This window comes from Falco rusticolus, chromosome 5, assembly GCF_015220075.1.
Source record: "Falco rusticolus isolate bFalRus1 chromosome 5, bFalRus1.pri, whole genome shotgun sequence".
NCBI classification, from domain to species: domain Eukaryota; kingdom Metazoa; phylum Chordata; class Aves; order Falconiformes; family Falconidae; genus Falco; species Falco rusticolus.
In genome coordinates, this window is record NC_051191.1 from 42,425,958 (window position 1) to 42,442,208 (window position 16,251).

Sequence of the window (16,251 nt, forward strand, 5' to 3'; positions counted from 1 at the left end):
TTACTATTGATCCTGACCTCCTTACTAGCCGTCTTTACTTTAGCTAAAGACTCCTTGCCTCTCTCACATGCCTCACCCAGAATTTACTCCATAGCTGTGTCATCCTCAGTGATTTTCTCTATACTTTTATAGTATCTTTTTTAGCATCTTGTAGTATCTTTAGTATTGTTACTTTCTGCGATCTAGCAAGAATATATGTTTTTCATGACAGTCACACCTTCCTATAGCATTCTTGCAAGCTTGGGGATAGCAAGCAAGATCTCCAACACATAACAAGTTACAACATGTAACAGGGTGTATGAAGTTGCCATAGATTTCTTCTTTTGCTAATGTTTAAAGGACTGCAGAGTTCTCATGCCTTCATGTGACTGTGGTACAACCATTAGTGGGGATTTTGCAGGCAGTTCCCAAGCTCACACAGACAGACATGTGGCAACTCAGACTGAAGATGAAAGCAGGAGGAAGTTACATGGTCCTTTTCAAGCAGAGGCCATTTTTTCTGTTTTCTGATGTATAGCAACTACAGATTCCTGTCTTGTCAGTATTTGCTGCTGAGTAACCTATCCTACTCTTTGTTTTGTGTGATACTATTCTTTTAAACCTCTGTTGTGTTCTAAATCCATGTACACACATGTCCAATTTCTAACTATAAAGCCTGTCAACCACAGTCTTATGGCTAAAAATGAAATTTTGTTTTATTCATGCTTTGTGTGTATCCAGGCTTTCCCATATAAATACACATAAATTACAAAATAAACAGCATTGGTATTATCACAGGATAATGCAGACTGAAAAAACGTAACTAGATAGGAAAACATTTCTGCGGTCTGTCCTACTGTTGAGTTCAAATACAACAAAAAGAGAAGAAACTGAAATGAAGAAGAATATGACTTTTCAGGAAACTGCTTGTTCTACCACTAAATACATTGCAATGTATAGAACTGTCAAATTTTAGTTGTCAAAGTAAGGCTTGGAAAGAGGCAATAAAGATAAATCAGAACTGTGATGAAATGAAGTGTGATGATGAAGGAAAATCAAGAGAAATACTAGAGAATTGAGTATGTTGGTTTAGGCAGACTTATGTACCAGGCTAGAGGGTATTCTGAGTATTTTCTACTTAATTTTTGAGCTGTGAGACAACAGCAAATGCATTATGAAAATGACTGTTCTTTCAGAACAGAGCTCTTTTGGAAACGTATTTTTAGTTTAGTAGAAGCTTTTTGCTACATTCTTGTTATTAAGATGCATAAGTTCCAAAATCAGTAACAGAGGACTGTTATCAGTTAAAGGACTGTTTTAATCAGCATTCCTTACGATTTTTACCTGTGGTGTTCTTTTTTCTTATTACGACAACTATCTTTGTAACAGATGGACATTCTCAAATTATGATCAAAGGATTTTGATGATACCACATGAAAAGTGAATGATCACCTGATTTACTTGATACAAATATGTGTGATGAATATTATTGTCCCATAATAATAATAATAATAATAACAATAACAATAATAATAATAATGGTGATGATGACAAATATTTAAGACGTTTGTATGAGTTATTACAGGCAAAAAATTTGCATTTCCCTTTGAAAAAGCTATGCTTCAAAGTAAATACTTTTTCAGAATCCTAGAACATGCCTCTGGCAAATGGCATTCATATGTGTATATATATGTGTGCAGTAAACACAGAGAAGCTGTAATGTTGTTCTCTTGATGTAAGCATATACAATACATAAATTACTCTTTCTCCATGTCACTATTTAAACTGAGACATTAACCTGATTTTCTATTTGAAGATGAAGGTGCATGGTATCTTCCTTTTTCCCCAGTATTTTCCCAAATCAGAAGTTACCCCCTGTCCTCTCCCCCACCCACGGATGAAATTTTAAAATGTGAGAGTCTTTTTCTATTTTGCCCTACTCTGGCACAAATTAATTGCAGAGGCCAGTGCAGTTACACAAGTGAAGTGAGAAAAGAACCAAGCACCACATGGTCTCAGTTCCTACTGATTGCAAGACTGCTTTGATTACATTAATATTAGCATTATGACGAAGCACTGCAATCCAAAAACCATGCAAGAGACAAAAAAGATATCTCAGCCTTTAACAGATTTCAAAGAAAACAGATAAGCCTATTATTAGCCGTTGAAACAGACTCCTTTGGTTAAATAAGTAGTTCCAACCTTTGACTGGTTGTGGTATCTCAAGAATGAATTTTAAATTGTGTAGCTCATTAATTTACTATAATGGGCTTGAAAAATATCCCAAAACCCCTAACTGTACAACAAGCACTGGCCAGTAAAATGTAACAGTTCATGACTGTATTTTACACTGATTATAGCTGTATGCTGAAATACAGCTCAGCATATCTACAGAAAGTGGTTTTATGATAAACATTTATATTTCAAGATTTTCACTACAAAGAAATGCATGTGAGATGGTTGTGTTTGATAAATTTCCTTGACATAATTCTCAACTAAAACAGTGTACCCTGTAGGAAGCTGACTGGTTATGTGAGAGCAAAGTTACTGCAGGACATTTGCCTCCCTCTTCAGCATGTGACTGGGTTTTCTGTGAGAAAAAGGAAGACGATGAGGAAAACATAAAAGAATGTTTCTCCCCTTAGACAAGGAATTGAGCTAGAAATAACATATTTCTAGTTTCTTTTACATTTGACTTTCAAATGTAAATTTGTTAGTTAAAATATGCTCTATTTTTAATATCTAAGTTAAGACCTCAGGGCCAGTTAGGGTTCCTGAACTTGTACTGAAACTTAGTTCTGACCTAACTCAGCAAGTGCTAAGAATGGCTCAGAGTACATCTACAACAGGCTGACAGCACGGTAGCCTAGTACTGCAACAGGAGCCGCACAAATCAAGGAAATGCAAAAGGGTGCAATTCATACACTGGAAATGGGGGCCAAAAGACATCTTCTGGTGTTCTCTCTGGCCTCCAGCTGCTGATCCAGAAGACCTGATGTCCCCTGTGGATCACATCATGCCTGCCAGCATTGCATGGATGTCTTTGGTAATCTGGAGCATCTCAAATGCTACAGGCTTTGTTTACATTTCTGTATTACACCCTATGTGACAACTGAGTATAATGGGAGCTTAGACACCTAACTCAGGTGTATTATGTTGATTACTTTGGATCTGATACTCAGTGAACAGCAGGAAAACACTGACCTGGAAGACACATCAGTTTTGTAGATGTTCCTCTCTCTTTGGTGCAGCCTTCCAGGCTGCTCAAGATCTGGTCATTCCAACATCCAGGCTATTTTGAACCCCTGCCCTGGTTGATTAATTCTCCCCATTCACTTATGCAGGAAATAAATTTGGTTTGAAAAGTCTGGAATCAGGTGCCTAAAGGTCAAATCAGGCAATAGTCCTGTCTGACTATGATAATGTTTTGCCTTAGCTATTGTTTACATCTCTCTGTAAACATGTAAGTTCCATTTCGGCCAGTTGACCACCTGAGCACAAACTCCTATCAAATTAGATCTTCTCTTCTTTGCAAGTGTCTGAGAAAAATCATCATTACTTAAAAGCTTCTCAACACTTTATCACCCTTTTTGAGCAAATATTCTAAACCCTGTCGCACTACTGGAAAATCTCTTTAAGAATAAAACAGCAGATGTAATTTGGCAGGTGTAGGTGTTTAAAACTACACATCATTCTGCTCTTTGAAAAAAAGCATGGTTTGAGCACAGAAACAGCCTGAAAAGCTTGCCCAATCCTCTGTATATTGTGTTTTCCAAAGAGAATACCCTGTCTTTTGTCTCCTTTTCTAAACTGAGCCCAGGGAATCATCTAGGCCACCAGAGGCACAGTCCCCTTCTGTCTAGCTGGGGTATGGTAGAAGTTGTGGCTGAAACCTTGTCTGCAGTGCGGAAGACAAAGGAATACAAAAATCTTCAAATTAACATTTGAAGAGCGCTGACTCTCCCAGAGGTGCTAACTCTGCACAGGTGCGCTGGGGGCAGGCCTTACTGGCACGACTGACCAGCTGGGCTTCAGCATTGTATTTACATAATGGTTATGCTCCCAGTTTGGGAAGTAACCCATCTGCTGCTACCAAAAGGGTCTTTGCAGCACACTGATGATAGATTATTATATATGTATCATACAAAGATGAACTGAGATATTCCTACAGATAGCAGTTTCTTCAACTTTTTTTCAGCTCATAGAATATGTGAAAAGTGATTCTTCCAGGGCATGATAATATAATGCAATGTATTACAGCTTTGGCAAGGTGGTTGACTTAGTACCCCAAGACATTCTCATAGGAAATGGTACAAACAATTAACAGAGTGTATGCTAAATGGATTAAGAATTCAGTCACTGGCAGATTTCAAAACAGAATTATTGTAGAATGGTCACTGAATTTCAAGTGTAATTCCATTGTGAACATTAGCAGACTAAACACAGTCCGATCATTTTCACTAAAATCAGAAGTACACATCTAAGGAACTGTGTACATGAAAAATGGAAAAGTAGTGAAGAGTGATAACACCACCACATTCATATAGAAACCCAGGCATCACGGAAACAGAAGCCGTTTAAACCAACTATATGTTGTTATAGCCATATGCAAAATTATACACTAAGGAAAAAAGAGATGTGCCACACAGATCAGGATGGGACACTGTATCCTGGAAAGCAAGGATTCCAGAAAGGATTTAGAGCTGCTGGTGAGATGAATACCAATTTATAGCCTAGTGCAAGGAAATAAATGGCTAACGAAAGCCTTTCATGAATAATGCTGGGAGTAGTAAGTGTAGGGAGGCGAGACTATCTCTGCAGACAACAGAGTTGAAACAGTGCATATAGTTATAGTGTCTACATTCCTAAAGAAATTCTCAGAAGTAGCAGAGGTGAAGACAAGAGCTGTCGCAATTATTTAAAACTTGAAGAAAATGTTATCACAGAGAAATTCAAGATGCTCAGTCTGGTTAGCATTTGAACAGTCACTTGAATGACCTATATACGTTTCTTAATGGAGAGAAAATATCAGGCACAAAAAGACTTTAATCTATAAAAGAGTATTTTTTTTTCACAGAGTTTTATCTTGTCATTTTATAGAGTTTTAATCTATAAAAAGACAAAAGCTATAAAAAGAAAAAATGGCCAGACCCCAAACCCAGACAAATATAGAGAAAAAAATAGGCAAAAATAGTTAACAGTGCAGGTGATTAATCATGAGAACAAAGTATCCAGCAAATGACGGATTCTCCACCTTCAGATTCCATCTGATCAAGAGTGCAATAGACGCTTCATACAAGCAAAAATGGTGATATCTGTGAGTGCACACTAGGTGATATAAACTGTACATATTGAAAACCAGCAGATCAGAGGTCCACTCCTTTAGGAACGGGCAGCTCCTCTGACAGTACACATATAATATAGCATTGGCATTGCTTTTTTAAAAGGCACGCGTTGCACTGACTGTGTGACAAGAATGCTGTTGATGTTTAATCCTTACTATTCCCCAAGTTCATTTTTTTAATTAAAAAGACAAGAATACAATGCAAGTGTGTATATCATAACCTTGTAAAGACACTGTCCAAGTCCTTGATATTTATTCTTATGTTCTACTTCATACACTGTGGGCTAAGGCAGTACATAAATTACAAAACTAACAGGAAAGAGATGTGCAGACCATGTCTGAGCTCGTATTTGGAGTCAACACAGAGCACAAGTTGAATCAGCCTGAGCCATGTTCCCTTCCCCTCTTCAATAATCACCCTGACCATTCTAAAGTTGAGCATGTTGCATTTCATATTGCTTATTTAACCCTGTGTCACAGCACTTCTCTTCCCTGAAAAGTGGAACTTCTCTACCAATTGGTCTGTGGATCGCTGTGGACTACTCACTTTTCTCAATTACTTTCTTCTGAGTAGCAGCCGACAAAGGAATGACATACAGAGAGAGGCAACTAGTACTAGGATCTGTAGCATTATTGCAAGCTGATGTCTTAAGCCTGCAGCCTGCACCATGTAGGACACCACTAGAAGTGACAGTCTAACTGGGGGCACCAGTAGAAACAGTCTGATGTTTGGAAGGTTGGCAGTGCTTCCAGGACTGAACTAGACTGCTGCTGAAGTGTTCTGTGTGCATTATGAGTCTTCAGAAATAATTTAAGATAAACTCTAGTTCTCAGTGCAGTCACCATTGAAGCGCACCTCTCAAATTTTGGACTGGAATGGTGTGCCCACCTCTGAATAGTGTGCAAGAGGAAAACATGCAGTCCAAGATTTCCAAGGAGTGGGGGAAAGAAGAAGGGATGTTATCTGCTCACCTGAAATTTTTATTTGAGCTACTTCTCCATCTCCTCCTTCACTGTGTGCTCTAACCTCAACAACATATTCACCATCACTGGGGACTGGGACCTCTATTGTATGCTTTCCAGTTGAAAACAACTTGCCTTCATGTTGTCCATCTGGTCTATAAAGTACCTAGAAAAGTCATAGTAAGTATAGTTACTGAAGTGCTACATTTTCATAAAAATACAGTTACATATGTACAGTGTGTCAATGAGAAATTACTAGGTTTTTATTTATACATGAAGCATATATATATATATATATCTCAAAACTTAGTGGCCGACTCTACTTTTTCCATTTTTATGTAGAGTGAATCTAGACAGGATGTTTCCTCATTGTTTTCTCCGTTATAAAATTATGCCACCTTTTGAAAAATAATTTCAGTCCTTACATTTGAAGTAATAAGTATTTAAAAGATGGAGGATAATAATTCCGTGTGGCAAAGAGCATCAAATAAAAATCCAAGAACTCAGCTGGGTTTTCTGACATAAAATTTCTTACCATTTTCATAAATGAAACAAGTATTAATTGTGAATAACTTTGTGAATGGTGTTAAACTCTTGCAAATGCGATGGTATATGTCTTGTGGGAGCTTTAGAAAAGATCCCCATCCCTTCTGGAATCATCTCTGTGAAACAACATCAGCAATTCCCAGGAAGCAGTTCAACTCCTCAAGCAAAATTTGTACATGTAGAACATGATACTAATTTTCTTAAGGCCAAGCAAGCAGAAAAGTTAAACAGGAATTAATTTTTGAAGGTTTCTATACACCCTATAGTTAGTATATACATTTGCTCTAGTTAGACAGTAATTGCATCTAACGAGGTTAAACATCCCTTCCCTTCCTCTACCTTCCCAGACTTTAAAGAACTCATGTTCCAGGAACTGTAGCTCCCATGGAGGTGGGAAAGGAAAGCTGGAACAATGCATACTGGTATAAGAAAGAACTATAAAGTGTACAATTTCTTTAAGCATTATTTTTAGCCAGCGGACAATAAATGTAATCATATGGGAAACCAGGTTGCCGCAGTCACTGATCTAAGCTGTCCCATGATATGGCTTGCCACCCAAATGCATTTCAGTCCCTCAGTGTTTTCTCATCATATTGACTAAACCCACTGGCTTTGCCCTAAGCCTACTGGATGTATGTGATCTCCAAGCATGATACCTTCACCTTTAGCATGCAACTATGTTTAAGTCCGATTAGGTACAAAAAAATCAACACAGTCTATAAAATGCACCTCATCTAGCATATACAAAGATAAAATATATTTTTATAGAACATACTTTGTATCCTTCAACTGCAGACTCATTTGACATTGCCTTCACGTGATCCCAGGTGATGATGTACCTTGAACCAGATCTTACAGAACTGATAATTCTGGGACGTTGGCTGGGAGCTGAAAAGCAACATATGCATAATGTGCGCATAAATGAGATTTCATAAGCATTCAATGACATTTTTATTAAGACATGTAAAAATGTAAAAAGGGAAATTAAGCTGATTTTATATGATTAAGGGATAGTCTCCTTCCTGGAATGAATTGCTACAGCTCCAGCCAGGCAATTTTGGATGGCTTGTGCAGTGGCTGCCTTGTGGGTTTGCCCTTCTGTGCTGCCAGAATGGAAGTGGCCAACATTACCCTTCACTATGTTGCTGACCATGTATGTTTGCTGGCATGCAGCTATGTTCAGAACCTCCCAGAAATGCGGCTTAAGTCAGATTTATTCATTGAGATTAAATATTAAATTAACCATTTAAAGGCATTTCTATAGCATTTAACTCAGTAGAAAGCAGAGTACCCCACTGCAGAAACCATTAATTATATTTCACACAATAACCTTATAAAATGGAGTCTTACTCAATACAAACGAACCCTGCAGGTACAAGTTGCACAATGCACTATTTAATGACAGAAATCCTCAAATTAGTTGTACGTATTTTTAGCCCATGTAAGTGTGTTTTAAATTCATAACACGTATTTCTTAATTGAACACTGCTCAGCATGTGTTAGTGCTAGGTATCATCATTAAATCAGGAGCTATATTCAGAAACCTATTATGGCATGTAAATTTAAGGGTGTAATTCAGATCACCCACTTTTCAAAGCTGCCTGATCCAGGCTCCCTCTACTGTTACTGAAAACGGCAACTGGTCACATTTTAATTGTCAGAATATAATCCTTGTCACTACTGATTAAACAGAAAGACAGCGTGCAGCTGCCTAAGTAATAGCTGGTCTGAATTATTCACTGTTTGGAAAATCATGTCCAGCTTTGGGTCCCCTGGTACTAAAAAGACGCGTAATCTGGAGTGAGTTCAGTAGAGGGCCACCAACCTGGTGGGGAGCTGGATCACTTGCTGGTGCTTGTTCACCCTGGAGAAAAGACATCTTTGGAGGGGAACTAAGACCCCCCTGTCTGTTCTTACAGGGAGGCTATCAAGAAGAATGCAGGCTCTTCAAAGTGGTACGGCAGGAGGATAAGTGACAAAAGGCACAAATTTGATTAAAAAAGGCTTTGACTAGATGCTCAGAAAAAGTCAGGTAGTGGAACAGGTTTCCCACAAAGGTTGTGCAGTGTCTGTCCCTGGAGCTTTTCAAGATCCAACTGGATAAAGCCCTGAGCAACCTGATCTGAGCTTGTTGCTGACCCTCCTATGAGGCTATAAACTTAGCCTCTTTACCGCCTTTTGTAAGATACCCACATTGTACAAGGCAACAAAAGAGAGGAAGGAGAGCCTTAGTAGATATTTTCAGATGAAGAACCAATACCATGTAAAGGGAGAACATTGGGTATATGAATGAGAAGTCACGTTTGAAAACATAACGGATGTGATGCAACATTCAGTAATGAAGTACATGACATTCTACTTGACCTAATGCTCTGTTTACTTACGTGCTTTCCTGGTAATAATATCGATGGTTCTACTGGGAGGTCCATAGCCTGCACTATTGAAGGCAGAAACATCTACATGGTAGCGAGTGTTAGGCTTCAGGTTTTCCAGTTTCGTTGAGTATTCTTGATTGCTCACTTGTACCCGCTGTGCAGCTGCTTCTTTATCATGAGCAGCCCAGTAACGAATCTGTAAGCAAGCAAATTGAAGGATTACATTTAACATATTTAGTCATAAAGGAAGTTTATAAAAAATAATGTATGCTGGGTATTTCTATACTACATACTCTGGGGTAATAGGCGAGGTAAAAGAAATCAAACAGCAATAGCATGGAATTCCTTCTGCAGGATGTGATTTTAACCAAGTTGTATATAGACATAAAGAAATAGAAACAAATTCAAATTTTATATATTATTAAAACTTTTCTCACAATGGTTTAACTTGTTCTCAGCTAAGTCATTAGAAGTCTGGGAGGTGGAAAATGCCTTCAGAGAACAAGACTATTTTCTTCTTGCTGTTTTGATTGAGCATTTTACTCTGAACTTTAATATTGTTTTCCTACACTACAGTGTAGATTAAACTCTAATGTTTTCACAATATTTTGTTTAAAATGTCTTACAAATTTAATCTTTTTGTACTTCTGTCTAGGGAATGAGAAGTATTCAGTCACGTTATCTGTATGATAGATCTAGATATGTGTACCTAACCATTTTCTAAAGTTCTTTGGCTAAATTCAATCAGATTTCATAGACAGATTCATATGACATTTGTAAAAGTAAATAAGAAAGAACCTGAAAATTCTTATACTACAGGAAAAGCATCAATGTAAGCTTGCAACATCTTAAAACTCGAAGTCAATTAACTGTACACACAAAATCTGTTAAATTTTTTTTCTCTCCAAGAAATTGTTTGATTCTACTTTAATTTATTAATCATTACAAAGCACCAGTTTAAAAGAGAGTAATTCCTATGGAGTTATGTCATTCCATAGGGTCCATCACACACACAGGGTCCTACTCTGCATGGCCTGTGAGATGCAAATGAGAGTAAACCACTGTCACTCTCTGGGTTTGGTCTGGTTTATAACTGTCTGCATAAGACTAAATTACTGCACTAACCTGAAAGAGTGGAAAGCCATGCCCATTATATTTTGGTTTTGAGTTTTTACTCTCAGCGTTTCTGCTCAGCTGCTGCCTGTCTCCATAATGATTTTTGAGTATGCTATATGAGGAACTTTAAAATTTTTTTAGGAAGAGGTTAATGTTCTTGGTAATTTCAGGCTCTAGGAAAAATCTTGCTTTGTAAGATTTGACTGGTGACATCATGTATCCTGTTATTTCATCTTTTAAATAGCAACCACTTTAATCTTCTGTTTTGCTGACATTAGTTTTCCTTGGAAACTTCATTAAGGATTAGGTTAGAAAAGCAGATAGTTTGTCAAGGTGTTAATATTGCAGTTCTCCTCTTGACACATTATGGGTACAACCCTTGTTTAGCAAGGTTTTATTTTCTCTTGTTCATGCTTACATTAAAACGTTTAATACAAATATTTTTCTTTTACCTCAGAGAACATACTGTGGCTAAATGAGAGGTGAGGTAGAGGATTTCTCTTCACCTACTTCAAATGTCTTTGGACATGGTAATAGCCAATCTCACTACACAGAAGTTACTCTCATTTAAATACTAAAGTCTCTTGTCAATATTTGTTGCCTCAGTCTTGCCCACCAGTATTAGAGGTTACTTATACTGTGATAATATCTTAATGGCTTTTCTCACTCTTTCCTGGTGTAGAGAGAATTTTATCTACAGGCCAGGCTGGCTCTGATTTTTAAATACTGCATACATACCTGCCTTCAGCAGGCACAAACAGGTAATTTTTTAGTTATATAAATGTATGTCCTGCACAGTGTTTTGGAAGTTTAATCCATTAGCACCCCCTAAACATCAGTTTACTGTAACGTAGACACACTCGTGAAATTCCGACTTATCAAGGTGGCTATTTTGCTGAGTCAACAGCTTCTGCCCCAAAATGAGTTAAGAATGTGGACCCAATCCATCCTGCAGGCTTCTCCAGCAAGGTGGCAACATCCCGTTGAATGGTTTCAGACTGGTATGGATATGAAACCATCACAATCATTTCAGCTGAAGGTCTGATTAAGATCTTCAAGTCAGATTTTTTTAAAATATGATTATAATTAACAAACTCTTGCAGATAAACTGTTGTTGAATGCAACCAGCTGCATACCATAAGCTGTTAAGTGACTGACTCAAGTGTGAGAGGGTGTGTACATCTGGAGCTAGAGGACGTCATGTCTACCTCTGTCCCTATGTTCAAACAAGTTTCCAGCCTGCAGCGAAGGGACGTCTGTGAAGTTCTAGGTGGCCAAAAGTTTATTAGCTATGACAGGACCAATGGTAGCTTTGTTGTTGATATTAACTGGCTATTGAAGACTAATTTATTCATTTTTATTATGTTATATTATGCTAATTAAGTACCTGCTTTACCTAAAGATGGCAAATACTCTTTATGTGAAGCTTTTGTTAATCATGAGGCATATGCTAGAAGCCTTTGAATACCTCTGACTTGCAAAACTTTCTAGAATCCTACTGCTCATTTGCACTACAGTGATGCTAAGGGTGTAATGTAATGAGTAATATAGAGCAGCAGACAAGACAAGCAAGAACAATGAATGAAAATGTAAATTACTTCACTGAGAGCACATTACATTTCAAGCAGAAGTTACATAATTTAAAAATTAAATTTAATTTAAATCCAAATATTATTGTTCTTGGCTGCAATGTTGTGGACAACTACTATAGTGTGTGAGCTGTGTGTGACAAACTCAGAATGTTCTTTTTTATCTTTTCATTTAATATACAGACATATCTACATATTTGGATCATTGTAACTATGTTTGAAGAGAAAAAAAAATTGAAGTAAGATGACTCCCTTGAAAGCTAAGAAAAGTACTGTATTCTTTACACTATTCCTACACTTCTCTTACTTATTATGCAAACAATTTCGAAGTTTCTTGAAATAACTTGGAAATTTATTTCACTTTATTGCCTCTGTGGAAGTGACATCTAGAATTAAATGCCCCATTGTTTCAAGAGGTCGCATTTCCCCACTTTGCTCAGTAGTCCCTCTATTTTTCTTAAATTGCTTGGACAATAATTGTGGACAGCCAGCTTTTTCCTGATGCTCTGCATTTACCTTGGTAGAGTAATCCATAGGTAATGAATCCCCAGGGGACACAGGAGGGTATTTCACCCCAGCTCTAAAGTAGGTGATAAGCCAACACTGACCTGTGGGAAGGAATGCCTCAGCCATCATGAATTAGTGCAGCCCTCCATGCTAAAATCAGGGAAAAACATTCTCTTACATGGTCCTCTCTTTCATTCAAATTTTAATATACTGAAATACATCAGAAATTGTTTCTGTACGTATGATGAAACAATAGCTCTCATATTGATGAAAGTTTTACATAGGAGAGACATAAAAGAAATACTGTACTCATATTAAGAAAGAATGCTAATAGCATATTTCAGTAAACAAGGGACAATGGTGTTGAGTAGTGATAAATGTGTTTAATAAAATAAACACATATCTATCGCATAGAAGCAGTGGGAAATACGGATAGTGTCTTTGGTACTACATGCACAGAAGAGCTATGGCTTTTGGCAGGTTATTGTAAGAGCTCATAAATCTTAAATTCTCTGCATGGATGGAGATAGTTTTCATATTTTATCTCTTTTTTAAGTGTGAACAGAGGACACTCCTCTATAATGGCAAAATGTATCAGCTCACACTCATCACCATGAGGGCAGTCATCTTGACAGTATGCATTAGTGTCAAGAAAATCTGACTCCTCCTGGTGTGAAAAGCGTTGTGTCACAGGTGAAATACCTTCGGATACTTTGCTCAGGGTACTCCCACCTCTTAAACTCTAGCACTTAAAAGGTCAATCATGCAATTTTCAGGTAATAATAAAGACCAAAATGAAACCGAGAAGGCGTTCTGGTGAATGAGGGATTCTGCTAACCTGGTATTACAACTGAACAGTAATTAATAATAAATATTGGAATATTTCTTGATGCGAATAGAAACATAGGCCTTCAGACATATTCACTGCAATTTTACAATGTAGTTTGAGTGCTCCTTCCCTCACAACTTGTATTGTAATTTCACAAAAGCTATCTGCAGCCTTGACCTTCCAGAAAAGCCCTGTCCTATCCTTCAGGACTGATGGGAGACCTGATCTTCAGGAGCACAAGACTTTCTTTTTGCTATCAACGTAAAAGCACAGGCTTGTTCTTTGCTGCTTTTCTTTTTACTAGAATGAGGCTGGTGATTGCTTTACAGAGAAAGATCTCAGAATTAATACCTTACTAAGCTCTGTGGGGCAGTAACTCATGCCTATCAAGTCTGTTTATTGCACAGACCAGGGGTCCTCAAACTACCGCCCGTGGGCCAGATATGGCCCCCCAGGGTCCTCAATCCAGCCTCCGGTATTTACAGAACCCCCTGCCCCCACTGGGGGCTGGGGGGGAAACCAAGCAGCCGCAGGTGACTGCCTGCCACTGCATCCGCACGCCGGCCCCCTGGTTAAAAAGTTTGAGGACCCCTGGCGTAGACAGATAGGAATTTTTTCCACAGTCCTGATAACTAGAAGATTGTTTTAGAAAAGGAGAAAAAAAAGAGAAGAAATTCATATTTTAATGCCACTGCTCACTGTACATAAGCAAGCCACCCAGTTCACACTGGATTTGGGAAGTGTAGTACTTCTCTAGGAATGAATGGATGAAGCTACACTCCAGCTATCAAAATAAGGCTACACCCTGCACATCCATAGTCTGTGTAGCAGAGGTCTCCACATTCCCAGGGTATCCTCACCTTTCCTCAAAACAGCAGTTACCTCTTTTCAACCCCAAGGATCCTCCATGATTCTTTCCAACTTTTCCCCTTTTGATTGACTGTTCTGTGCATCCTGTTCTTTCCTGCTGAATCCTCTCCCCTCCCTTCTTTCCCTGATGTTCCCTGACAGCAACTCAGATGGCTTCATGTAAAACAAAATAAAATTTTAAAAGTGGCCAGAAGTGGGTTGCCTGTGGGAATGTTCTTCCACCATGTTGTTTCCCCATTTATCCTTACCCCTCCAGCCTTCTTACACTGTTCCCTGTTACAACTCTCAACATCCATCATCACGTTCTATCGCTACTGCCGTCCCAGCCTCTCCCAGCACTCTTTGCTGCCACTCTCTCCACACCCCACAAGTCCCTCGGTATGTGCCTGCTGAGCGTCTGTTCTGCTTATCAAGGTGCACAGGCTTTGTGCCCAGTCTCCTTGCAGACTGCCCAGCTCAGGACTGCAACACTGCTACATGGCTGGCTGGCTCGAGCTCACAGATGTGGGCACTCCACTTAGCTCTCAGTTATGATCATGGATTTGTCTATCCTATCCTAGTTGCCCAGTCCCTAAAGAAACACCAAACCAATGGGCTGTTTTAGTAAATTAGGAGTTACCGTTGACGTCAGTGTCTTAATTTCAAACCCAGTGTCTGCTTGTAATTTTAAAACTTTATGCATGTACTGTGTAGAATCAAGCTTATATGGGACACTATACTACTTCCTATTGAGACCTTCACTATGATCTTGTTACAGTACACCAAAAGTATTACATACATCTCATGGAGACAGAAACAGAGATCAGGAAATATAGAAACAAGTACTACTAATGAAAAGATCATTTATTCATAGATTTCAGTTATAAAATACATTCCATGAGGTTACTCCATATTTGTATGTGCTCATTTTGGAACACAGCAGCTACCAGCAAGCAGCCAACAACTTAAATCACCAAGCAGATCACTAACAAACTAAGGCCCAAATCCCTGTTCTGGAGTGCAGCCAAAGTAAGCCAGTTGTGCACTGCAGTGTTTGTCAGCATCCACTATGTGTGGATGATGTTAAGACTTCCCTGCTGGAGTACTAGGTGGCCATTTCTGGTTGCATCCACCCTGTGGCTGTTGTCATCTCTGTACAAGGACAAGAACAATTTTTACCGGTAGTACCACTTAGCCTTGGAGCAGATGAACATACCTTGAAGCTCTTTTTCACATGGAGAATAGTAACCAGGAACAAACCACTGTTGTCTTGCACAATAGCACTATCTCTGTTATACTTGATTGTGGGCATCTGTCATATAGTCCCAGTTACTACAGGATTTGTAGGTGAATTATATTAATAACTTAAATGGGCCACAAGTTAGTTACTATTTCATGCCCTTGTCGACAATTGCACCCAAAACTTAATTTCAGTATGGTTTGAGAAGGTACAGATAAGCATTCAATTATGTAACATAGAGTAGATTCTTTTATGAAATAATGCTGCCTTTTTTCAGTTGAATAGTGAGCACATACATTTGTTCATGTTTTAATAATAAAAGCATACAGCGCCAAAAATGTTTCTCAGGATGTGAGAACTGTATAGCAAATGACAACTGAAGAGAAGTGAACCCTAAGAGACAGAAGGCTAGAGTAGAAATTGTTCTTGCATTTAACTACTGAAATTAAATGAATGAAAAGATATACTGTGTCACCTCTAAACTCACCTGATATCCTTCCACAGATTTATCAGAAACATGATGCCAAGAAACAGACATTTCAGAAGATGATAAAACTTTTACACTCACATCTGTAGGTATTTCAGTTGGAGCTGAAAGATGAAACACATGTTAAATACACAATCTCGTACAGTGATATTGTTATACTCACTTACAAGGGCTCTTCTCACCTTCAGTATTCTGTATTATTTTCTTTGTGTCAGGGACCCAAGTGTGTTAGATTTTAATCTGGTTTTACTTGAGTAAACTTTAAATTCAGTGATTATCTGTATGGGAAATGACTATAAAAACAAAGCAATGATCCTATTACTTGGCTCAGACTATGTATTTTTATGCTTTAACAGACTCCATGCTGAAAGTTGTGTAAATTAAAACCAGGCTTTGATAAATAGAACGAAGCATACAGTGATCTTTC

The 16,251-nt window shown here is 38.2% G+C and overlaps 1 protein-coding gene across 1 annotated transcript in view; it reads right to left on the reverse strand.

The window, feature by feature from the left end:
• Window positions 1-16,251, reverse strand: part of CNTN1 (contactin 1) — a 244,415-nt gene that overhangs the window by 14,594 nt on the left and 213,570 nt on the right. Inside the window, exons 21-24 of the mRNA XM_037390093.1 lie at window positions 15,825-15,928; window positions 9,217-9,403; window positions 7,608-7,720; window positions 6,296-6,452 (exon numbers count right to left, since the gene is read on the reverse strand). Coding sequence (XP_037245990.1) covers window positions 6,296-6,452; window positions 7,608-7,720; window positions 9,217-9,403; window positions 15,825-15,928 — 561 coding nt within the window. The remainder of the gene's footprint in view (window positions 1-6,295; window positions 6,453-7,607; window positions 7,721-9,216; window positions 9,404-15,824; window positions 15,929-16,251) is intronic.